This window comes from Diceros bicornis, chromosome 26 (assembly GCF_020826845.1).
Source record: "Diceros bicornis minor isolate mBicDic1 chromosome 26, mDicBic1.mat.cur, whole genome shotgun sequence".
Classification (NCBI taxonomy): domain Eukaryota; kingdom Metazoa; phylum Chordata; class Mammalia; order Perissodactyla; family Rhinocerotidae; genus Diceros; species Diceros bicornis.
Genome location: NC_080765.1, coordinates 4,003,197 through 4,028,395, shown reverse-complemented (window position 1 = coordinate 4,028,395; position 25,199 = coordinate 4,003,197). Strand labels below are relative to the sequence as shown.

At 47.6% G+C, this 25,199-nt stretch overlaps 1 protein-coding gene across 11 annotated transcripts in view; it reads left to right on the top strand.

Annotated features, from left to right (window-relative positions):
* CUX1 (cut like homeobox 1) overlaps window positions 1-25,199 on the top strand; it is a 375,717-nt gene that overhangs the window by 180,699 nt on the left and 169,819 nt on the right. For all 11 annotated transcript variants that reach the window (XM_058569068.1, XM_058569067.1, XM_058569066.1 and 8 more), the window contains exon 4: window positions 19,248-19,326. In XM_058569068.1, the coding sequence (XP_058425051.1) occupies window positions 19,248-19,326 (79 nt within the window). The remainder of the gene's footprint in view (window positions 1-19,247; window positions 19,327-25,199) is intronic.

The window sequence follows — 25,199 nt, the reverse complement described above, 5'->3', positions numbered from 1 at the left end:
CCCAGAGCCGGGGAAAGAGTGTCAGGCAGAGCAGGGCAAGTGCCAAGGCTCTGAGGAGGGACCGCGTTCGGCATGGCGGGAGCCAGAAAGAAGGCCGAGGGGGCCAGGCGTGCCGGGTCTTGTAGGCAGGGGTGGTAAGCTGCTTTGAAGGGCTCCAGCCCAAAGGAGAGGTCTGAGTGTGGTGGAAAGAAAGGCCTTGTGCACACTTGCAGGGCCATTGGACAGATTTTAATCAAATAATAGATGGAATGGATTGAGTTGGGTAACTATTCCGTGGATTAGTTAAAAGCGACGAGGAGTTTCAGGGTGTCCTGTGGCCCATGTCTCTTGCGCTGTGACATGTTTAAGTGTTCAGATCTAAAGGCCACATCTAAATAAAGCCGCAGGGTCTGAGTGCTCTACTCCAAAGAACATTTCACAGGGAGCTAGAGGACCCGGGAGCTGGCCCAGGCGCTGCCCCTCACTCTCCCAAGACCTCGGGCCACTCCCGGGCCTCTTTCTGCCTGACTTTCCCCATCTGTAAAATGAGTGGGTGGGCAAGATAGTCGGCAAGGAGCCCCAGAGCTCTAACGTCCCCTGTGCCTCGATGCGCTGATACTTGGGTTGACTGTCTTCAGCAGAACAGAAGGGGATGTTTTCCAGCAGTTAGAGCTGTTCAAGAAGAACGAGTGAGTTTCCCGTCACTGGGAGTGTTCAAACAAAGGCCAGAGGACCACCTGTCAGGGACATGGTCAGCTCTTACCCATTCTTCATGGCCCAACCCAAATGCCAGAGCCTCTAGGTCATCCCAAAATAACGCCCCTGCCAAAACGCACTTCCCCATTGCTGGCAGGGCTTTGTTTGCATCTCCCTTTTGATTTTGAGCATGAAGACATTCTGCCTTTATATTTTAGCTATTGGAACACAGGTTAACTTGCCCTATACTAAGCCTTACGCTTCTGAAACCTAGAGGGTAGGAACTGTGTATGTGTGTATGTGCGCACACACATGCACACGTATTTATGTCCCCGTCGTGTCTGCACTTAGCAAGTGCTGCGTGAAGTGTTGTGGGCAGGGTGGTGTTAGAGAAGACTGGACCAGATGGATGGTTCCCAAAGCTGCTCCTCAGATGGACCAACTGGCTGCATGAGAATCACCCACATTTCCAGAAATTCAGCTGCCTGGACTCCTCCCCCTAGGAATCTGTAATTTTACAAAGTCCGCACCCGATTCTCGTGTGTAGCCAGTTGTAGGAAGCCCTGGGCGAGGTTCCCGCCAAGGGTACTTCCTCTAGGTCAAGTTCTGTGACTCTGCCAGCACAGGCACCTTAAACGCTGTGTAAGGAGCTCCATGGTCCAGCTTTAAAGTGTGTTTCCAGGCTTCGTGTCCTTGGCTTCTGCTCCCGCCAAACTGGTCTATTTACTGTCCCCTGAACTTGCCCAGTGGTTTCCTGCCTCTGACCTTCTCCTAAAGTCACACCTCTGTTTTTATGACCTTTTGCTCTTCCTCACCTATAAAAACCGTTTCCATCCTTTGAGACCTAACTGAAAGTTGGCCTCCTTCATTTCTTTTCCTGATCGTCTCAGCCTGTTTCTAACTTTGCTTTCAAGGGCCTGCGTCTTCTCCTAGACTTTGCATCACCTTCCTTGCCTTCCCTAGCTGGTTTAGTAAGGTGTTCTTAGCTGAATTTCTCTCTCCCTCTCGCCTTCTGCCCTGTCACACGTACTCATTGAGTGCTGCGGGTGAGGCTCTGCACGAGGTTCCTGGTACCCTACAAGGAAAATGAGGCTGCTTCTCCTTTCCAGGCACTAGTGCCATCTGTGAGTTGGGGCCCAGGGTCCCTGACAGGCAGGTACGGAGTGGACCAGGCCCCCTGAGGACACTGACTAGCTCTGGCTGGAGCACGGGCAGGCTTCACGAGGACCCCAACACAGCCTGCTGTCCTGACCCCTTTCCTGGGGGCACTTCCTTCTCACCCAACATGGCCATCTTCAGACTCTTGGGCCTTTTCAGCCATGTGGTAGTTGAGGTGATGGTGGTGGCCATTGTCATGGTCATGGTGGTGACAGGGACGGGGTGTGTTAATTACCTTCCAGTAAACTCTGAAGGCCTGGTGAATACATTGTCTTCCTGTAGGTTCGCTCCATGATGGCTCAATTAGGGGAGCAGTAGGACTGTGGTTCAGCATTCAGGCCAGCTTCCTAATTGAAAACACATTTTCTCCTCCAAAGCTGCAGCTGGTTTGCTTCTGCTCATGCAGAAAAGGATATAACCTTGCATAACATAGGAAATGAACGGTTGAGAGAGAAGCCAAATTCAATTTCAGTCAGATATGTTGAGGCTAAGCCCATGATCTATGAAAGCAGGGGAGCGAGCCGTGTGCATGTGGAAAGGGACCCACTCAGCAGTCTATTAATCACGGCCGCCCGCCCGGCGCTGCCGCCACCGCCATGTGCCACCGCGCCCGCGCCACTCCGACGGGGGCTGGAGAGCAGCCAAGCACTCCAGAAGTTAACCTCTTAAAGACTCGGAGCTGCTTTCTGTTGAATAAATGTAATTTTGTGGTCAGAAATAAATGCTTGTGATGTAGCAGGAGCTTGGAAAACAACAGCGAGCCAAAGCGATTACAAATTGCTCCGCGTTGTGGAAGTCAACAGCATGCATCAAAATTCCGAATGCACGGCAAATTGATTTCGGCCCAGAGCTCTGCAGCTATTCAATAAAAGTCCTATTAAGCCATTGTATGTAATGAACAATCCAGAGCAAATCTAATATTTTCCGTAGATAATTATTTTTAACATCCTCTCGGTAACCATCGGTAGAGTTCTTGGATGTTTCCAGGGCGGACTCACATGTGCTGGGCTCTCCTTGGCTTTCATTTGTCTCTCTCCAGAGGACCCGCCTCAGGCACCCATGAACTTGGGGCTCCTGGAGGGTTCAACAGCAGACCTTGCTCCCGAAGAAGGGCCTGGAAGGTTCTGGTCTCCCAGTGCCTAGCACACAGTAGGTACCTGGGAAATGTTTGTTAAGTTGAAATGGAGAAAAGGGAGCTCAAAGAGCTCTAGAATAAATTAGTACAATGATGTGTTGGCAGAGTTGACTCAGACCCTGAGGCTCTAGAGACCAGAGGGTCACAGGTAAGAAATTCGAGGTCCTCCGTGATGAAAGTGCCAGTGCTCAGAGGGAGCCCCAGGACTCACCCATTGCGTTCTGCTCCTTGGCAGCTCGGGAAACAGGTTCTGTATCAGGGAACCTGCCCTGATGGAGCCACCAAGGCGATCTTGTTGCCAGCTGAGTAGGGGACACCTCGGCATGGGCCCCCAAGCTCTCCTCAGCTGCTCTACCCTGTTCATGGCTGGGCTATGACCCTGGTAACACTGAATTATGTCACACTCTTTATGTCAGTCTCCCCTTCCAGACCATAAGCTTCTGGAGGACAGGGTTTACTCATTCATTCTTTCATTCAGTAAGTATTTACTGAACATCTACTGTGTACCAGGCTAGACCTGAGCTAGACCCTGGTATGTAGTGGTGAGTCATTAACACAGACGCTGCTTTCATGGAGCTTAACAGTTGAGCAGGATCTGTGCCCCTACACAGCATAGTGCCTGACACATAGTAGGCCCACAGTAAATGATGGATTGATGGATGGGTATGGATGGATGGATAGATGGATGGATGCATAGGGATGGATGGATGGATGGATGCATGGATGGATGAATGGGTGGGTGGGTGGACAGATGGATGAGTGGATGGATGGGTGGGTGGGTGGATGGATTGATGCATGCATGGATGGATGGTTGGATGGAGAGTTAACACTTGATAAAAAGGTTTTATTCTGTCTGTTTACATTCCCAGCCCCATTCAGGGAATCATGTGATATCAGGAGGCAATTGTGATATGAAGATAAGCACACTGGACCTAAGAGTTATAAGGCCTAGGTTTGAGACCTGACTTGCCACTGGCCTTCACCTTCACCAAGGCAGCTGCCCTCTCAGTGCCTCTGTTTCCTCATGTGATAAATGTGAGGGGTTGGTGGGAATAGATTTGAATGAGCATTAGAAGTAGCAGTTGTCTGTAAGAATAGACTGATTCTAATAGTTTTTTTTTTTCCCCTGGACTAAAATTATCCAACTTGTAATATTCAGTCATAGTATTTATTTGAATACTGTGGGATTTAAATTATTAGGGTATTTTATTTTCTGCAGATCTCTCTTCCTTTGGAAAAACTCAATCTGGATGTTAATTAGGTTTTACTGATGTTCCATCAATTTAATGCAGCAATTCCTTAAATGAAACTGACACCAAGGACCAGATGGTCAAAAGGAGGATGGTGAACGTGTGTGTGTGATCTGGGGAGGGAGCACCAGGACTGTTTGATAATAGCTGAGAGCCCAGAGTTTTGTTGCTTGAATGTAGAGTGTTCCACCTCTCCCAGAAGTATTCCAGACTGTGCCACTGCTCTCTTTGCTAATAATTATTTGCACAGCATTTTACATCTACAAATCACCGTTTCCATCATCCTCTGCAGCCTTCCCCACCATCCTGTGCTGGGGACATTATCGCCAACCAGAGTGACCAGGCAGGAGTGTAGTAGTGAGTCTGAGGAACAGAGTGGGTGCCTGCAGGTGAGGTGTGTGGCCCCCAGCTCCAGGCTCTTGGCACCCTCGAGCCTTGTTATGCCCAGCCAAAAGCCACCTCTTGTCGCTACACGCTCACCACCTCCAGCAAGTGTCCCAGACTGAAGGAGCCCAGCCCCCAGTGACTTTCAGTTACACGCTTGTTAGCCACCTACACAGACAAGCCTCACAACAGCCCTCAAGATGGGAAGTGGACTGAGCAGGGTCACAGGTTAGAACCCAGGTGTTTGGACTCTGTTGAACACTCATTCCATCACCCCCGTGGAAGGGGGCGTCGCCACGAGGACCCAGAGTGGCAGGACTGGGGGTGGGAGTCAGATAGGGCCCACCTTGGAGCAGGACGGTGTCTATGAGATCCTACCATGTGTGTTAAAAAAAAAAAAAAGGAAGACCATGTGTGTGTACAGATGCTTGTAAATGTGTATTTCTGAAAAGATGCACAAGAGAATCTTTGCCTGTAGGCCAGGCAGCTGGGTGACAGGTGGATGTGGATGGGAAGAAGACCTACTTTTCAGTGTATACTTATACTTTTTTGGGGGTTTTGTTTCTGTTTTCTTTTTACAGGTAAATAGTTTTCAGTATATTCACAAAGTTGTGCAACCATCACCACTCTCTAGTTCCAGACCATTTTCGTCACCTCAAAAAGAAACCTCATACCCATTAGCAGTCACTCCCTGTTCAGGCCACCTCCAGCCCCTGGCAGCCATGAATCTACTTTCTGTCTATAGAGTTGACTGTTGTCAACATTTCGTATAAATGGAATCACACAATATGTGGCCTTTGTGACTGGTTTCTTTCACTTAGCATAATGTTTTCAAGATTGATTTATGTTGTAGCATGGATTAGCCTGTCATTCCTTTCTATGGCTGAATAATGTTCCATTGTATGAATATATATTTTATATATCCACATTTTATATATCCATGGTCAGTTGATGGTCATTTGGGTTTTTCTCACTTTTTGGCTATTATGACTAATGCTGCTATGAACGTTCATATACACATTTTTGCATAAATATACATCTTCGTTTTTTTGGGGTATGAACCTAGGAGTGGAATTGCTGCGTTTTATTGTAACTGTTTAACATTTTGAGGAACTACCAAATTGTTTTCCAAAGTGACTGCATCATTTTGTGTTCCCATCAGCAATGTGTGAGGGTTCTAGTTTCTCTTCATCCTCTCTGACACTTATCATTATCTGTCTTTTTGATTATGGCCCTCCTAGTGGGTATGAAGTGGTGTCTCATTGTGGCTGTGATTTGCATTTCCCTGATGACTGTTGATGTTGAGCGTCTTTTCATGTGCTTGTTGGCCACTTTGTACATCTTCTTTGGAGAAATGTGTATTCAGATCCTTTGTCCATTTTTTAAAGATCTGAATTCAGTTATTTGTCTTTTTATTGTTCAGTTGTAAGAACAACTAACAATGGTTAGTGAGTTCTCTGGATGCTAATCCCTCATCAGATATATGATTTATAAAAATTTTCTTCCATTCTGTGTGTTGTCTTCATTTTCTTAGTAGTGTCCTTTGAAGCACAAAAGTTTTAAATTTGATGAAATTCAATTATCTTTTTTTATTTTGTTGTTTGTGCTTTTGGTGTCATAGCTAAGGTGACAAAGATTTACACCTGTGTTTCCTTTTAAGAGTTTTGTAGTTTTAGCTCTTTTTTTTGTTTGTTTGTGAGGAAGATTAGCCCTGAGCTAACATCTGATGCCAATCCTCCTCTTTTTGCCGAGGAAGATTGGTCCAGGGCTAACATCCGTGCCCATCCTCTTCTACTGTATATGGGACGCTGCCACAGCACGGCTTGACAAGTGGTGCATCGGTGCACGCCTGGGATCCGAACCCGCAAACGCCAGGCCACCGCAGCGGAGCGCACGCACTTAACCACTACACCACCAGGCCAGCCCCTGTAGTTTTAGCTCTTAAATTTTGGCCTTTAATTCATTTCTAGTTAATTTTTACATACAGTGTGAGGTAGAGGTCTAATTTTGTTCTTTGGTATGTGGATAACCAGTTGTCCCAGTGTTGTCTATTGAAAGACCATTGTTTCCCCCACTGAATTGCCTTTTCATCCTTGTTGAAAATGAGTTAACCATAAAGTGAGGGTTTATTTCTGGACTTTCAATTCTATTCCATTGATCTGTGTGTCCTTATGCCCGTGCCACACGGTCTTGGTTAATGTAGCTTTGTAGTAAGTTTTGAAATTGTTGAGTCCTCCAACTTTTTCAAGAGTCTTTTGGCTATTTTGGGTCCCTTGCATTTCTGTATGAATCTTAAGATCAACTTGTCAATTTCTGCAGTGAAGCCAGTTGGGATTTTGATAGGCATTGCATTGAATCTGTAGATCAATTTAGGACTTTTGCCATCTTAACAATATTAAGTCTTCCTCCATGAACATTTCTTAATTTCACCTTCCGATTGTTTTTGGCTAGTGTATAGAAAGACAGTTGATTTTTGTGTATTGATCTTGTATTGTGCAACCTTGCTGAATACTGTATATGTTTTTATACCTTTACATTTTTTTACTACATACATATATTATCTGCTCACAAAAATAATGTTTTAAAAATCTCAGGTAGGCATTCATCCTCTGGGAATCCTCTCCACGCCCCTACTGTGATTGACCTGTGGAGGGGTAGGGGGACGGCACCGCCCATCCTGAGCCCTCTGGGAGAAGTAGGAGACTCCAGCCCCAGAGGACAGGCTAGCACACCGCCTGGCACATTTTAGCCACTCCTTAAATGATTTTCTTGTCCAAGTGAAGGAATGAACGAACCAGGAAACAGGTAGACACGCAGCCAGCACGTTCCACCTCTGACGCGCTCTGCTGTCTGCAGAGGTTTTCTGGCTGGTAGGCTGTGATCTGCCTTCCTGCAGCTTCTACCTGTTGGTTCTGGTTTTGCACTCTGGGGAGAGAGAAGATAGCTGATCCTTCCTCCCCATCAAAGCCCTTCAGATAGGTGTTGACAGCCAGAATGTTGGACGTACATGACAGGCCTTTGTAAACTATAAAGGAAGATAGAAATGCGCATCGCTGTTTTATTGTCTTTACTATTATGTTCATACTGCCCTCTGCTACAAATCTCTTCTCTGTGGCCTCACATCCCTGCTTGTCCTTCATGGCACTGTCTTCTGGACTTCCCCAGTTTTCTTCTCTTAGAAACTTGGGGGATAGTTAAGGAAGACTTGTGTCGGTTTATACAAGACGCGATTTTGTGTCACTACCCAGCACTACAATGCGTTCCCTTGATAACTGAAACTGCCCTGTGGGATTTGCCCACCCTGCTTTGAGCAGTGTAGGGAATGCCAGTAAGTCCGTTCAGTTCTCTGCAGTGGGCAGTATCACAGACGGGATTCTTCCTCACTGAACTCCGTCTGCCTGTTGAAAGTCGTGAAGGAACATGACCTGGAGAAACAAAGCCGGTGGTGGTAGCTGGGCTCTCACACCCATTCCCAGTCTCTCTTCTCTCCACATTGCTCCAGAGGTGGCCGGTGTTCTGGGAGAGGGGCTCCCTCCACTCCAGGGCCCTCTCTTGTCCCCCCATAGAACTCTCACAGTAACAGCAGGACTGGGGCTTTGCCCAACAGTAAGTGAACGTGTACCTAGAGGAGAATTACTAGGCTTTCTGCTCCTGTGGCCTTCCTTGAGAAAACACGTCTGTTCCTTTTTCATGGCCGTGTTCAGTTAAAATTAGAGCTCCAAAGCTATTGCTGTGTTCACATCTGTTTTGAACAGGAACAGGACCTAGGTCATTGTCTGTTGACTTCTGGTATTCCACATGGCTCTTCAAATCATGTTTTGCTCTTGAAACAGTTCTGCAGCCAGACGTGGAATGAGACAAAACTCTTCTCTCGTACCCCTGCAGCTCTTGCAGACCCTTACTGGCCTACAGTCCAGCAGAGCACATCGACTTGAAAATTCTGTTAATGGTCTGTGTTCATTTCTAAATCATTAGTTTGTAAAGTCCCGGGGTATAGGCTAGTGGACTGTTTCTGAGTGTGCTCTTGCCACCGTGATGTTTTAAATGTTGTCTAAGTGACTCCATCCCCCAGGACTTGAAGTATTTTGGCTTTCTCCTTGGTTTGATAGCAGAGGGGACAGCCTGTGGTCCAGTGGAAAGAGAATGCTGGGTTTGGATTTATTGGGGAAGGTTCCTGATGTTTACTCGGTTTCTGTTCACTCCAGACCATGCCGGATGCTTGATGTGGGAGGTTCTCACATTTCATTTTCATGACAACTGAGCAAGGAGGGAGTTATTCACTAAACATATGAAGAGACCAAGGCTTAAATAGTTTAAGTAGCCTGCCTCCAAATCATCTAGAAAGTGTGTGCCAAGGCTGGATTCAAACCCAAGCGTGTGTTGCTTCAAAACACACATTCTTTCCACCGACTGTGTGGCCCCGGGCCCCACACCCAGCCGCAGGACGCTGTGCTGGGGTGTCATCATATCCTTGGAGTTCCTTAGGGGCATGATTGTGAGTGACTTGGTCAGTTTCTGCATCTGAGAAGCAGCGCTGCCAACATGGTGGCTCTTTCACCATTCGCCAAGTGCTGCCATGGCTTTCTCTTCAGAACACCAAGATTATTCTCCCCGCTATGCAGACAAAGAAACTAAGGCACAGAGAGGTTAATTCGGTGGCTTGATAGTGTACCTATGTTAGTGCTTGAGCTGGGACTCGGCCCTCCTCCAACGCCGTATCCAGGCTCTTGGCCCTCAGTGGCACTGCCCTGCCTACCACCTGTGCATAGCAAGGCCCGGGTGACACCCTGGAGAAACCAGCCTTTTCCATTTCAAAACACACAGCACTGGGCAGGCATCCAGACCAGTCTTTCTGCTGCATATTTTGTTGGTGATCCCTGGGCCCTTGTAAAAAGTTCATGCTGGAACTCAAGAAGACAGACCCATTTACAATTGCAACAAAAAGAATAAAATATCTAGGAGTAAATTTAACCAAGGAAGTGAAAGACCTATACAATGAAAACTATAAGACTTTATTGAGCAAAATCAATGATGACATAAAGCAATGGAAATATATTCCATGCACTTGGATTGGAAGAATAAACATAGTTAAAATGTCTATACTACCTAAAGCAATCTACAGATTCAGTGCAATCCCAATCAGAATCCCAAGGACATTCTTCAGAGAAATAGAACAAAGAATCCTAAAATTCATATGGGGCAACAAAAGACCCCATATAGCTAAAGCAATCCTGAAAAAGAAGAACAAGGCTGGAGGCATCACAATCCCTGACTTCAAAACATACTACAAAGTGATAGTAATTAAAACAGCATGGTACTGGTACAAAAACAGACACACAGATCAGTGGAACAGAATTGAAAGTCCAGAAATAAAACCTCATAGCTATGGGCAGCTAATCTTTGACAAAGGAGCCAAGGACATGAAAGGAAAGTCTCTTCAATAAATGGTGCTGGGAAAACTGGACAGCCACTTGCAAAAGAATGAAAGTAGACCATCTTCTTTCGCCATACACAAAAAATTAACTCAAAATGGATCAAAGACCTGAAGGTGAGACCTAAAACTAAAACTCCTGGAGGAAAGTATAGGTAGTACACTACTTGCCATCAGCCATAAAGGGATCTTCTTGAATTCCATGTCTACTCAGACAAGAGAAACAAAAGAAAAAATAAACAAGTGGGATTTCATCAGATTAAAGAGCTTCTACAAGGCAAAGGAAACCAGGATCAAAATGAATAGGGAACCCACCAGCTGGGAAAAAATATTTGCAAACTGTATATCTGACAAGAGATTAATCTCCATAATATATAAAGAACTCACACAACTGAATAACAAAAAAAAAAAACAACCCAATCAAAAAATGGGCAGAGGAAATGAACAGACACTTCTCCAGAGAAGATATACCAATGGCCAATAGGCATGTGAAAAGATGCTCAACATCACTAGTCATCAGGGAAATGCAAATCAAAACCACACTACGATATCACCTTACACCCATTAGAATGGCTATAATCACCAAGACAAAAAGCAACAAATGCTGGAGAGGCTGTGGAGAAATGGGAACCCTAATCCACTGCTGGTGGGAATGCAAACTGACGCAGCCTCTATGGAAAACAGTATGGAGATTCCTCAAAAAATTAAAAATAGAAATACCTTATGATCCAGCTATCCCACTACTGGGTATCTATCCAACAAACTTGAAATCAACAATCCAAAGAGGCTTGTGCACCCCTATGTTCATCGCAGCCTTATTCACTATAGCTGAGACATGGAAGCAACCCAAGTGTTCCTCGACTGATGATTGGATAAAGAAGATGTGGTGTATATATAGCATGGAATACTACCCAGCCATAAAAAAAGACAATATTGTCCCATTTGCAACAACACGGATGGACCTGGAGGGTATTTTGTTAAGTGAAATAAGCCAGAAAGAGAAAGACAAACGGCTTGATTTCACTCATATGTGGAAGATAAACCAACACACGCACAGATAGAACTGTTTGGTGGTTACCAGGGGCTAGGGGGTGGAGGGTGAGCACAAGTGGTGGAGGGATGCACTTATATGGTGACTGATAAACAATAATACACAACAAAAATTTCACAATAAAAAAAAAATTAGCCGTGGTTGTTGTTTTTTTTTTTTTTTTTTTACCATACTTTTAATGGCTGAATTGTATTTCATTATATGGATGTATTATTTGGTTTATCCAATCCCCCCGTGTGGGATCTTTGTGCTATCTATGATCTTTGGTTATTATAATAAATTTTGAGGAAAAAAAGAAAAAAGCCCATGCCGGTGTCAGTATCTGTGCCTCACAGCTGGTGTGACAGGGCACCTTTGTGGCCTGTAGTGGTGGCCCAGCTGGGCAGCACCGGGGCCCCTGCAGCAGCCCAGTCAGTGTACCCCAGTGTACAAATGAATAGCATCCTTTTCACTGTGAGCTGAGCGTGCAATGGTTGTGGCACACCCATGGAGGCCCCCTTGGAGAGGTTTTGGGGTCACCAGTGTACAAGTAGAGCGTTCCGCGTAATAACAGCTACAGAGTGTTCCGTGCCTACGGAGTGCTGGGCCCAATTGCAGGCACTGTGCACACATTCCTTTTTAATACTTACAAAAATTAATGAAGAGGTCTTACTTTCCCCATTTTAGAGACAACATCAGCTGGCTAGTTCGTCTCTTCTCCCCTTCTCCTTCCTCCACCTCTTCTCCTTCCTCCACCCCTCCCCAGGGTTCTCCTGCTCTGACAAGGGCAGGTTGCTCTTCCCTAAGCCAGATCAGAGCGTGGCTCTCACGCCTTCCCACTTTCTAGAGTAGACTAGACCGTGGTGGATGGTAAAAGCTTTCGTGAAGCTCTCAATTATAGGAAACTGCCTTCTCCACTCTGATCTTCCAAAGTAATCAATGCTGCAGAATTCAAGAATGAGTTTCAAGGACTCCCAGCGCCTGTGCAGCCATCTCCACCTGGAATCTACCCTCATTCATTCACACTTCCCAGGCAGGCTCCTGCGTTAGGACCCAGGCGCCGGGGGGGAAAGAGAGGAAGGCACCGCTGCCCCAGGCCCAGGCCAAGACCACAGGGTGGTGGAGAAGAAGCTCCCGACGTGAGTCGTCACGGTGTAGGAAGTAGGTAGAGGGGGATTTGCAGACCTCAGGTGGCACAGGACTAAATGAGCAGCAATGCCTGGGGACATCAGGATGGTGGACACCACGAAGGAGGCGTCACCTAGACCGACTCATGAAGGGAGAACTGAATTTCCCCGGGGTGCCCGGGATGAAGAGCATTCCAGGCAGACGACTGAGTGTGTAAAGACCCGGAGGCGTGAAGGGGCATGGCAAGATGGCCACACAGTTCTTTCTGGGCTCTGGGACGATGACGCAGGGCCAGTGTGGAGGACAAATCACGCTCTGTGGCAAGGAGAGGCTACAGTTACAGAGACCCACTGGATACTGGTCTACAGTTATGGCTGAAGCATCAACGGTGGGAAAGAGATTATGTTCTGAAATCAATTTCTGAGTCCAAATGAGCAGGACTTCTTGCCTGACTGGTGGTCAGGGCTGGAGGAGAAGGAGGATTTACACCTCTGTAGATACTACACTCTTTCATCCTGTTTTCAATTCTAAGCAAAGCCTCTTCCAGTTGAAATTCATGCTTGTGCTTGTTCTTGCACGTTTCCTTCCTCTGTACACTGGAGACTCCTCTAGAAACTTCGAATAACAACCCCCAAAGCCTCAAGCCCATTAGTGTCTTGCGTTATAGGCAGGTAAGGGGTTTTCTGCGAGGACTGTCATTTTCAGACATAAGCATACCCCTAAAAAGTTGTAGCAACCCATTGTAAATGCTGTTGAAGAGATAATCTTAAAGGTTAAAGGTTAATTCTTTTCCAAGTGGCGATTTCTTTTGTACAATAACTAATTCTGTGAGTGTGTGAATTCTTCTCTAATGGACCCTCTGAAATTTTGACAGTTAATTTAGATGATTTTGCATGATGTTTCTCCTTCTAAATACATCATGGGTCAATAATTATCACCAGCATCGAGAACTAGCTTGTGACTAGCTCCACACTGCTGTCACATCTTCCGTCTCCCTCAGTTCTCCCAGTGTTCTGACAAGGCAGGCCTTCGCGTCATTGCCTTTTCCGAGACACAGAAAATAAAATTCAAAGAGGCAGAGGGCACGTAGCTGGCTCGGTATTCCAAAATGCCTGATGGGGCTGTGTCTTTCCTCCAGCCTTCTGCTCTCAATCCTGTGCCCTTCCTGCCTCATCACACCGTCTTCCCCCCTGCCTTGCACCTGGCAAAAAGAAACACTCAAGCTTCAAAACAAATAAACAGAAATCCTTGGGCCCTCACGATATTGGTTGTTTATTCCTCATTTTTACTTTGTGCTCTCTTCTTAGAGATGCGACCACCTCTTAGGACTCATAATAGGCAGCTTTACTAGATCACGCGGCAGTCACCGGCAACCCCAAATCTCAGTGGCGTATGGCCCCAAAAGGTTGTTTCTTGATTGTATTCCATGTTGACTAGGTTGACTGTCACGCCTCTGGTGCCACGTGTTGTCTTCGTTCGAAGATGCCAATGGAAGAGGCAGCTCCTGTCAGGTCATGCTCTTCTCACAGTGCAACAGCCGAACTGTGCAGTGGCCCTTAAATCTTACACTCAGATGTGATGTACGGCACTGTCACTTACATTTCCATTGGCCAGAGCAGTTCATGTGGCCAAGCCTGACATCAGTGGGGTGGGGAAGCGCCCATGTGGAAGGTGCTGTGACACCACAAGCCATGTAGCCTTGGGCAGAGATGAGCAATGCCTCTTCCAGGGAGGGCAGGCAGTGATTGGAGCAATAACTCGATATACCACATGGCTCCCAAGACGCCACAGCGCAGCTCTGCGGGCACCCGGATGGTGGGGCACTTTCTCACCCCTTCCGAACCTCAGGGGTCTCGCAACTGATTTTCATTGGCTTGGTCTCCAAACTCATATACTACTGTGAGCAAATATTGATTGTTTGAGATTTAGAATAAAATACCTTTCTGTAGATTTTTATCTTTAAATTTAATTCTTCTTACAGTAGAACCAAACTCAGCATTATGAAAGTAATGCTGCTGAAGGGATAACTGTTGGATCCAGGAAACTCGGCAGGAGAAGCCGTGGGCATCTTGCTAGAGTGAGGACCATGGCTTGCGCAGGAGAGAGCGCGCGCCGCCCGGGTGTATGCAGTGGGAGGATGCTTCCAGGGCGATGGCTCCAGCCAAGTGGCCGTCGTCATATTAGCACACGGAGCAAATGCTTACTAAACAAAGAACTCTTTATATATTAAGCTTTTCATAAAGATTTAAAACTGGATACCTTAACCATTTGCTTACTTCTGCCGAGAAGACAGTTGACCAATTTCAGTAGATTTTCATTCACACGAGGAACTTGTAGTAAACACCTACCATATGCTGGTTGTTGGGCGGAAAAGCGGTTGAGACAACAGCATACTGTGGGCTTTCAAGGGATTCACCATCTCCCAAGGGAGGCTTATCTGCGGTCCTGGAACTTCGGCACAATCCCATATGGTGATGGGAGTGGCCGGCACAGGGAGATGGATCAGCTGAGCCTCAAGGATCAGAGGAACATTCCAAGGAGGCGCCTTCCAGGCTGTGGGGAAATTGCTCTTGTATTCAGGGAACAGGGAGTAACCGGGTGTGGCTGCAGTGTGAGGCGTGGCAGGAGGTGAGGCCGATTCCTGGAGCAGAACAGATTTTCCCTGGGGCCAGGGCCTGAGCACAATCAGAGTTTCTCCAGATCTCCCCAGTGCCGCCATCAGTGGAACTTCCGTCCTTGCCCTTCCTCAAAATGGCTTTAATGGGGTGGGAATGGTAGACAGAATCTCTGCTTTGGGCTATCTTGCACAGGAAGTAGCCAGAATGTCTAACCTAGGATCCTGCTGTCAACCATCTATGCCATAAGACCTCACCCCAAACCACTTCTCCTTCACAGATCTCTTCCTCTTGTGTGAGGGGCTGCCATCTCAGAGGCACGCAGAGCACCTTCAGCAGACAGGCGTGGAAGGTGGAGGGAGTGAGGATGACACTGTCTTTCCTGCCTCACTCACAGAATGATCAGGGGGACAGACGGGGCCCTGCTTCCCGGGCTGTAGCTGTGTGGACACCCGGAGGAACGCTCTAGCCCATGACAGAGTCACTGTCACATAGCTCTCCCTGTGCCAGGCACTGAGCACTTTACCTGCATGAGCTCATCTAACCGCCCAGCCGTGGGAGGCGGGTGCTGTTACCCCCTTGTACGGGTAAAGCCGGCCAGCCTGGCTCCAGGGTCTGCTTTCCTCCCTCCAAACTCAGAACCCTGCCAGCCAGAAGGAACCCCGCACGCACGGCCTGGGGGACGTGGAGCCTGCATGGGTCTTGAAGCGTGGATAGGTCTTCAGCAGGCAGAGATGCCGGTGAAGGGTGTTCAAGAAAGCGAACGCGTGGAGATAGGAAGTCGCAGGCAGCAGGGAAAGCCCACCACAGAAAAGGTGGAGCTGGCAGAGGGTAAACCAAAACTCGGACTCCAAGGGCTGGTCTTGGACGAGGGCAGTGGCCCTGGTGGGGGGAGTCAAAATGAACAAATTCTTCCAGTTTTGGAAATCTATTTCTAAGGGGACTGGGGAGACCTTATCAAGTGAAGCTCAGCCACACTGGGAGGACTTGTCACTCTCTTAAGAAACCTCATCGTCCAGTTGCTGAGTGAGTGAATTCAACTCACTGACCTGACGTTGTTCTCCCAGGACTGGGTTTTCGTTTTCTTGCGTTTGTGGAAAAGGGCCAGGAAGAGGCCTCAGAACCGTGGTCCCGGTATTTGCTAGAGCTTCTGTACTGTGCCACACACTGAGCAGCCACACACTGAGCAGCTTCGACAACAGACATTTATTTCTCACAGTTTGGAGACCAGAAGTCCGAGTTCAAAGTGTGAACAGAGTTGGTTCCTTCTGAGGGCTCTGAGGGAGAGTCTGTTCCAGGCCTCTCTCCTAGCTTCTAGTAGTTTGCTGGCAATCTTTAGTGTTCCTTGGCTTGTAGACACCTCACCCCAGTCTCTGCCTTCATGGTCACCTGGCAATCTCCCTGTGCGCATGACTGTCTCTGGGGCCAAATTTCCCCTTATTGTAAGGGCACAGTGATATTGAATTCGGGCCTACCTTAATGACCTCATTTTAACTTGATCACCTGCAAAGACCCTATTTCCAAATTAGGTCACATTCATAGGTATTGGGGGTTAGGACTTCAGCATCTTCAAGAGACACAGTTCAACCCATGACAGTCCCTAAGTGTGCTGTGTAGATTACCAGCCTCCACCCCCCCATCCCTATCAACAACCCAGACAGGAGAGAGAGGACAGCGTTTCAGGATCCTTTCAGATCCCGTCCTTTGCCCACTGCAGAGGCAGCCACCCTTTGTACACTCAGTCAGCAAAGGATGCTCCCTAGGCAGATCCTGAGCCGGGTAGGGAAGCCTCTGTGGGTGTTCAGAGGTAAGAGGGTAACTAGGGCATTTGTCCTGCTCTGTGGGCAGAGACTTGGCTCCCGTGGGCACAGCGCTCTCAGGAGGTGACAGAAAGGCCCAGAGTGCAGGGAGTGTTCCAGACATCTGGAGAGGCACCTCAAATCCATTTTTAATCAAAACATGGTTAGGTACAGTTGAAATAGTACTCAAAACGTGGTTAGATACAGCTGCAATAGTACTATTAAGACATTTTCCAAATTCTGTAAGAGATGAAAAGGATTTATGATATGTTAGTGAAAGAAAGCACAATACAAAATTTTACATACAGTTTGATTTCAAATGCACACACACGTTTTTAACAGCTTGATTGAAATATAATTCACATACCATATAACTCACCCCTTTAAGGTCTGCAGTTCATTGACTTTTACTGTATTTACAAAGTTGTGCAACCATCGCCACAATCAATTGTAGAATATTTCATCACCCAAAAAAGAAACCATGCACTCCTTAGTCATTGTCCTCCAAACCCCCCATCAACCTGTCCCTAGCCCTAGACAACCTCTCATCAACTGTCTGTATCTAGTTTGTGTACATTTTATTCAACTATATAGTTTTTTAAATTAGAAAAAAAAATGAAACACAGGCCAGACAAAGATGACTTCCACCAGTGAATGGCAGAGTTAGGATTTTAATTCTCTTCTCTATACTTTTGGTATTTTTCTAATTATACTATGGGCATGAATTGCTAATAATCAGAGGGAGAGAAAAAACATTTTATTTTAAAAATAGAGAACTGTCCTGTCGTATTTAAGTAATCCTTGCGGGTTATTCTGAAAACTTCTCCAACACCTAAATCACAACCTTATTTTATGGAGGAGAAAACGTGTTGGAGTTCCAAACAGCTGACTTCGAATAGGAACTTCAGGGCACGATTGTTAGAAGGTGGAGATGCTTGTGTGGCACTGGTATACTCGGCACTGGATCCCCAGGACCTGGCCCCGCCAGCCCTGTGTCCCACTCCCCAGGGCTTCCCATCCTTCATCAGGTGACCACTCTCAGCCCCTCACAGATTCAGGGTTGGCTCAGATGAGAGGCCTTGTAATTAAACCACATCCTTTTACCTCTTTAATAACATTGGAGATGGAGAGTATAATTCTGTGCGGGGACAGAAGGAATATATAATTTAGTGTCCTTTTCCGGAGCCAATGTGAACTTCGTTGCATGCAGCGTCTTGCACACTTCGAGTGTAAAACGTGATCTGTTGTCTCAGCAAGCGTGTTGTGTGAGCAGAATACATACTGAGTCCGTCCAGCAATCGGAGGCTCCTTGGATGTGTGTCCACCATACCTGGGAGTTTCACACATCACAGTCTTTGATGAATAGACTTTACATGGGAGGGAAACTAGCCCCACTAGGTTAGTTCACCAGACCAACATGTCCTGGCTGCCGTCACAGAAACCCGCCTGTCACCTGAGCTAGAAACCTGGGCGCTCACCTTGGCTCGCCTTCTCCTCTGTGCCCCACAGCAACTCAGATGGACCCTAACCTCTCTGATTGGCCTCTTCTCCTCCTCAGTCCCCACCGCCGCTGCCCCACACATTTCTCACCTGGGCGAGGGCAGCAGCCTCTGAACGGTCCCCTCCTTTCTGCCCCTTTCTGTCCCCCTTCCCTCTGACTTATGCCCAGATGATGAAAGTCATCCTCCTCCACAGGCTCAGTGGCCCTTCGTATCTGACCTCCTCAACTGTCCAGCCTCATCGTGCACCACTTCTCCCCACGTGTCTGTGTTCTCACCCCAGCAGACCCCCATATTCCCTGGTGTGTTACAGCCCCGTCCGTTGGTTCTTAATCCAGATTCCATGGACAGAACACAGGCGGATATATGAGTCTCCTAAAATAGAGTGCATGACCGTGTGTGTGTGTGTGTGTGTGTGTGTGTGTGTCTAGGAAGAGGGTCCTTGGCTTTCATAAAATTCTTAAAGAGGATCTGTGGACCCCCAGAGTTAAGAACTTTGCTCTGGTGTGTGAATGTGTTCTTCCCTTTTCGTGCAGTGTCTGACCTTTCCACCCTGGTGAACTGTTCTTGAGGACTCCCCTCAGACATCACCTCCTTTCCTCCTTGCTGTCCCTTTTCATGTCCTGGTGGTTCTGCTTACCTAGCACTTTCCCGGCTGGGCTTTCATCATTTGTTGATGAAACATACCAGTTCCCTCTCCCGGCCCACGAGTTCCTGGGGCTGGGAGCTGTCCCTCTCTGCCGCCACCTCCAGCCCAGTGTCCAGCATACGGTCAGCTCTTAGTAAATACTCACAGAAGAAGGAAAGAGACCAGGAAGGGTGCGCCGGGCCATCTCCATGTGGAAAATGTGGGAGAGCCCCCACTCGACAGGCGTGGGGACTGAGTGTTGCGAAGGCGTCATAATCTCAAGGTGCGCTCCCGCCTCATTAACCCTCGGAGCCAGGCCCGTGGGGACTGCCTCCCTTCCGCGGGTCTGCAGGTGTTGCTCCACGAGGTTGAAGGCCCAGTTGTCCGGCATCTGCAGGGAGAAATCAGACTTGTCTTTGCCGCGGGAACTCATTAGATATGTAACGATTTTTAAATGACCTCTTGACAAATTTTGAGCTCTTTGTTTTTCTTTTCTTTGCTCCATCCCCTTTCAGATTGATGCACTGAGTAAAAGAAGCAAAGAAGCTGAGGCAGCCTTCTTGAATGTCTACAAGAGATTGATTGATGTTCCAGGTAAGCCTGTGTGTGTACAGCCCACCGGCAGGCGTGGTGTCTGGTGAGGGGGAGGTTTCAGGGTCACGTGTCTCATCTTTCCTGGGGGAGTTACACCATCAGTGGTAACTGCCCTGGGAAGTCAGGGAGTTCGGGAATGGGAATTCTTCAAAACCCAGCCCTTGGGTGGGTGTAGAAATTAGATGCACGTTTGCTAAAGTAATCATGTAACCTCCAGTTGATGCCTTTGTAAATGCAGAAGGTCAGATCTGTGGGGCTACCTCTAGCTTTGGGATAAAATGCTGCACGATGCATAGAGAAGAAATAGAACCTGTGTGTGTGTCCCGTGCGGATGTCGTGGGTGTTTGCGGTTCTGGGCTGACCGATTCCACATTCAGGAGTAGCCCTAATAGGCCCCTAGAATGCCCCACTCACTCCCTCCCAGGTCATCCAGGCAATCAGTGACCTCTGGCCAAGTCTTTCACTTAAGAGTAATGGCCAAGGGCAAGTGGTAGCCCCATTAGCTACAGCCAAGTATGTGGGTTGTTTCTTCTTTGAAAGGAACTAGAGTTAAAATTTAACAGTGCTTGCTAGGCACTCAGAGAGATGATGGCTTCCCATTCCTTATCCTTAATTTAGAAAGTGAGACGGAATTTAGAGCACCTTGAGCCCACTGGTCCCATTGGTCCCTGTTCCCAGGTATTCCCCTCACCTAGAATCCATGGGGAGGTGATGGACATGATCACATGTCCCAGCTCCGTCCTAGAAAGACTCAGATCAGAAAATTAGGAAAGTCACTTGAATTTTTTCCTCTGCTGACCAAGGAAACCAAATTACTACCACCCCACCTTCCATTGGAGTTGCACGCTTGTCTTCATCAGTAATCCTCTGCACACCACTGACATTACTGGAACTACTTTCACAAAGCGTAGCAGAAACAGTCTCCCTTATGTCTGAGCTTGTGTTCTGATTCAGGTCCACTGTGGGCTTTGCTCTCCCCTCTGGGAGCTGGGGTTAACAGAGGTCACCCCAAGCAAGGGGCACTGGAAGGCCTCAAGGTGCCTTCCACCTTGGACAGGGAGCAGAGATATCCAGATTCTCTTGCCAGAGCCTTGTTACGAAGTCTCTTGGTCACATTCCTTTCCCTTTCTGGACCTCAGTCTTCTCCTCTGTAAAATGGAACAGCATGGGGGAACAGCCTAGTGATGGAGAATGGTTTTCTTTTGTTCTAAACATTCACTGTCATAGGAGCTTATCCAGCTCTTAGTTCCAAATTCTAGCCTTTTGATTCTCTGCAAGAGTTTGTAACCGACTAGGGGTTCCCTGCAGACTCTGACTTAGGCTCATGAGGAGGCTCCTTCACAGCAAATGGACCATTTGATGCCCGGGGTGCACCCTTACTCAGGCACAGGTAGCTTGGTGGGCCCACTGGCATTTTCTTGTGCAGATGCCAGTTCAGTGTTGGTGACTTAGTTGAAAGGGGGCCTGCTTATTTTCATCTTTACCAAAGACCTAGAGAGTCTTTAGCTGCTGTTTTCTAAATAACGTACACTCTTTTTTAAAAGTCCTATTTGTACCTGGGTTTACCCTTAGTGAGGTTTCTCAACTGGGCAGCCACATTAGTAAGTTGGTGAGTTTCTTTTTCTGCATTTATTTTCCATCACAATTTCCCATAGAAAAAGACGAGAGGGGCTGGCCCCGTGGCTTAGCAGTTAAGTGCGCTCGCTCCGCTACTGGCGGCCCGGGTTCTGATCCCGGGTGTGCACCAACGCACTGCTTCTCCGGCCATGCTGAGGCCGCATCCCACATACAGCAACTAGAAGGATGTGCAACTATGACATACAACTATCTACTGGGGCTTTGGGGGCGGGGGGGAAAAGAGGAGGATTGGCAGTAGTTGTTAGCTCAGAGCCTGTCTTCCTCAGCCAAAAGAGGAGGATTAGCACAGATGTTAGCTCAGGGCTGATCTTCCTCACAAAAAAAAAGAAAAAGACAAGACCATTTTTCTCATCAAGGTTCCTTTTTGCCTGAGCAGGCCTTATTCATGTACATATATCATTTTTAAAGAATTTTGATCATAACATGAAAATATATTTATATTCTGCTTTTTTCACTTAATGTTACACCATAAACATTTTTCCCATATTGTTGTTATCCTTTTTGCCTGGAGAATTAAAGTTTGCAGTTTCAATTTATGATGATGGGAGCAAATGATGTTTGATCTTTTCTGTAATGATAAAAGTCAATCAGAGTACATCTTCGTGCCACGTAGATCACTTTTACCCGCCTCCCAGATATGTCTTTCTTATAAATGCTGTGGTCTGCCAGATCTAGCAGGTTACTTGGAAAGCAGGAATGGGGCTTGGAGCGCTCTACCTGTGTTTGGAAGTGTGCTTATTGCTCAGATGAAGTAAGCCTGCGGCTGAGGCTTACAGGAAGGGCCTGGTCAATAGCGTTGCATTTACTGACGGTCAGTCACATTGTGGGGGCGTCAGGGGCCTTAACTGTCTGTGTGCTTCAGGCTTCAGTCTAGCCGAACCGAGAAACATTGGTGGGTGCATTAAGTTCTTCTAGTTGCAAGAAACAGCAACTCACACTATCTCAGAAAAATGGAGGAAGCTCTTGGGAATAATGGGACAGGTATTTGAACTATGTGCCACGTGGCCCAGCCCCAGGACCCTGGGAACAGGCAGCACCAGAGTCCCATCAGCCTCGGAAACTGGCACAGAGAGCTGACTGAACCACCCCCACCCACTGCCCCTTCCAGAAATTTTATTCGTGTGTTTTCTTGTGTCTTATCTGCTGGTCGTCCTAGAATGAAGGCCCCTTGAGAGCAGCTTTGCTTTATTGCTCTACACCCAGCACCTGGAACAGGGCCTGCCGTACCACAGGTGTGACATGTTGAATGACCCTGCAAGTCTGCTGACCCAGAGCCACTGCAGAGTCCTCCACAGCAGAATTCATGGAGAGTCACACTAGTAGCTCTGAAAGCTTCGTCTTGGCCCAGTTCTCACTCCTGAGTGTCAGCTTGCATATCCAGCGGCCTCCTGGACATTCCTCCTGGGGTGGCTGATGGGCACCCTGAAACCACCCAGTGTGGTTTCCCTGAGTTCCTTCTTTTAGTGAGTGGCACCACCTTCTACCCAGCTGCTCACATCAGAGCACTGGGTCTGGAGGTAGAATGTTCTCGATTCCCTCCCCTTCCCTCCATCCTAGCTTCTGACCTCCTCTGTCGTGTCTACAGTCTTGCGACACGTGTCTTCATGCTCACAGGGTTGCCTCCCTCTAACCCATTCTCCACACTGCCAGCAGGCCAGGCCCCTTCTCGGCTCCTCTCCTCCACCTCCTCCTCCACATTAGCTTGTTGAGACACTGCTTCCTGACCCCCAAGGTCCGGCTTCAGTGTGACCTTCTCACACCCACGCCTCACTCCCAGCACTCACATCTGACTCTGTTAGAACTACTTGGTCCTTGGCTGTTTTCCTTCCTGGCTGGGCAGGGAGACGGGCAGTGCAGTCCCATCCCCAATTATGTCCCTAGCGTCTGCCCTAGTGGCTGCCGTGTAGCAGAAACTCCATAAATATTTGTTGAATGAATGAATAAATTAATTCTTCAGAATGCTCTCTGAGGTTCTTTGGTCTCAGGCCTTAATTGTTCACGTTGAACCGTACTCCTGAGATTGACACTTCCCACTGAGGGAGAGTACTCTGGAGCATTCTAACAACCTAAATTGTAAGAGAACAGAATGTATCTTTCACTAAGTTGTAGCAGGTTAATAGCTTTCTGAACTCTCATTTTGCTTTGGTGTCACTCTGTGAAGATTTACCTGCCTGCATAGACATTTCTATGACACTTAGCACTCGGGGTTCATCAAACCGGCACATGCGCCTCAGAGGCCTTGGGTTTTGTGGCCAGTACTGACGTCCAGAAACTGGGTTTGGTTTAGCAGCTGTCCTGCTGGCGTCCCAAGCTTTACACACCTAGCACCGAGCGTGGGAGCCCCCCGCCCCAACCCGTTCCTCTCCTCCAGGGGTGTGACTCGGCCCTTCAAGGGAAAAAAAACATGGATGACACCGCAGCTCCTGCGTCTTGTCATCTTCCACATCCAACATCCCCAGTGATGTGATTTCTCCTTCTAGAAGCTCCTTCATTTTAAAGATACTGAATAAACATTTAAATACACAATCGTCCTGAGTCCTCTGAAGAGTTAAAATAGTTAAGACCCCATGTTTACATTCTTTCTCATTTGCCACCAGATTGCTCCTCATTCTCTAGTCAATTTTGAGAGTATTTTAAGACCCTTTTTATCGGAAATATCCTGCTTCCTTTAGCAGCGCACGCTCTCCTTCCACACTGCTGTGACTCTCGTCTCCCTGGGGTTACTCGTCAGCACCTTAGCACGTCCCCTTGCTGTGTCTCAGGAACTACGCTGAGCCCTAGGGACAGAGCAGATGGCTGCCTGTTCTCATGGACTTGAGAGTCTGGTGGGAATGTGGGCATTAAAAAGGAATTGCACAGATAATTACAGTTTTAGGTGTGATAAACTGCTTCAAAGGCAGAGCCCATTGGGCATGAGAGTGCAGATCGGGAAGGATTGGGCAGGGTCAGAGGCAGCTGCCTTGGGGCAGTGAGCTCGGGGAGCAAGAGGAGAGGGCAGTAACAAGAGTGGCCATGTCCTGTATCGTCCAAACCAAGACACTTTCAGTAGTCAAGGGGGCACTGGTAGTAGTTACGCCTGCCAAAGGGCACACATCAATGTGGTCACCCAGCTGCAAAGGGGCCTGTGGATTAGGTGAAGGATGCTGGACTTTATCTAACAGAGAAACCATTAAGGGGTGTTAAGCAGGGAAATGACATGACCAGATTTGTGTAATAAAAGAAGTCATCCTGATTGCAGTTTGGAGAACAGATTGGAAAGGAGTCCAGGGTGATGTGGGGAGGGAGAGAGGAGGCTGCTTGGTTTTGGGTGGCGGGAATGAAGTTAGAGAGAAATGGAAAATTTGAGCTGTATGTAGGCGGTCGAGTGGATGTTGAAGACGACGACTAGGACGGCTCTAGCCCAGGACTGTTACCGCGGTGTTGTTTCCTTCCTCTCTGGATAACAATCCTTTCTATGGTTCCATCTGGGTTACAAAATTAAAAGGAAGACCAACAAAAAGTCTGGAGAATTAGCCTCCTGTTCCTAATTCCATGATCCTCTCTAATTGTTGTTCTAGTTGACAGTGGCCTTTGCCTCTGTTGTCAGAGTCATAGCTGTGGGAGAGTAGTTTTACATTTAGATTCATAAGTAAGTGATAATTTTACATCATTAATTTACATGGCTTCCTCTGTCATCTTTATCATGGACAGATTTTATATCATAATGTGTGTGGTCAACATATAGGGATTATCTTAAACTTGCGAATATCTAAATTTTTTTATTCTACGTCTCTAATGGAGATTTGTATTTATTGATTTGCTAACAATTGGCTACGTGAGGGAAAGCATTGTAGCCGTGTGCCAGCAACATGACTTGACAAGGACGTGGGGACAAGGGCCCCCAGACATGGGGTTCCTCTGCAGCAAGCTCCCTAACTGGGAGACCAGCGTCCTTTTGCACTGGAACCTATATTCGTGGGTGAGAGCAGAGTTCCGTGACTCTCCGTCAGCAACAGCAACCCTGGGTGTGTAAGAAAAGGTTCAGGGTATACTCTTTAAGGAGTCATATTCCCCATTCCCTCGGCCAGCAATTCTGGCGATCCATTGTGTGCCAGGCCCTGGACCATGCACCTCAGGTACAAATGCAAGTGAGATGTGGCCCCTGCTCTCCCTTGGGTGGCTCCCACTTAGGTGGTGAGAGACTATACAGTACCTCCCAGAAAATATTCCGTAACTAAAGAGGCAAAATAGATGGC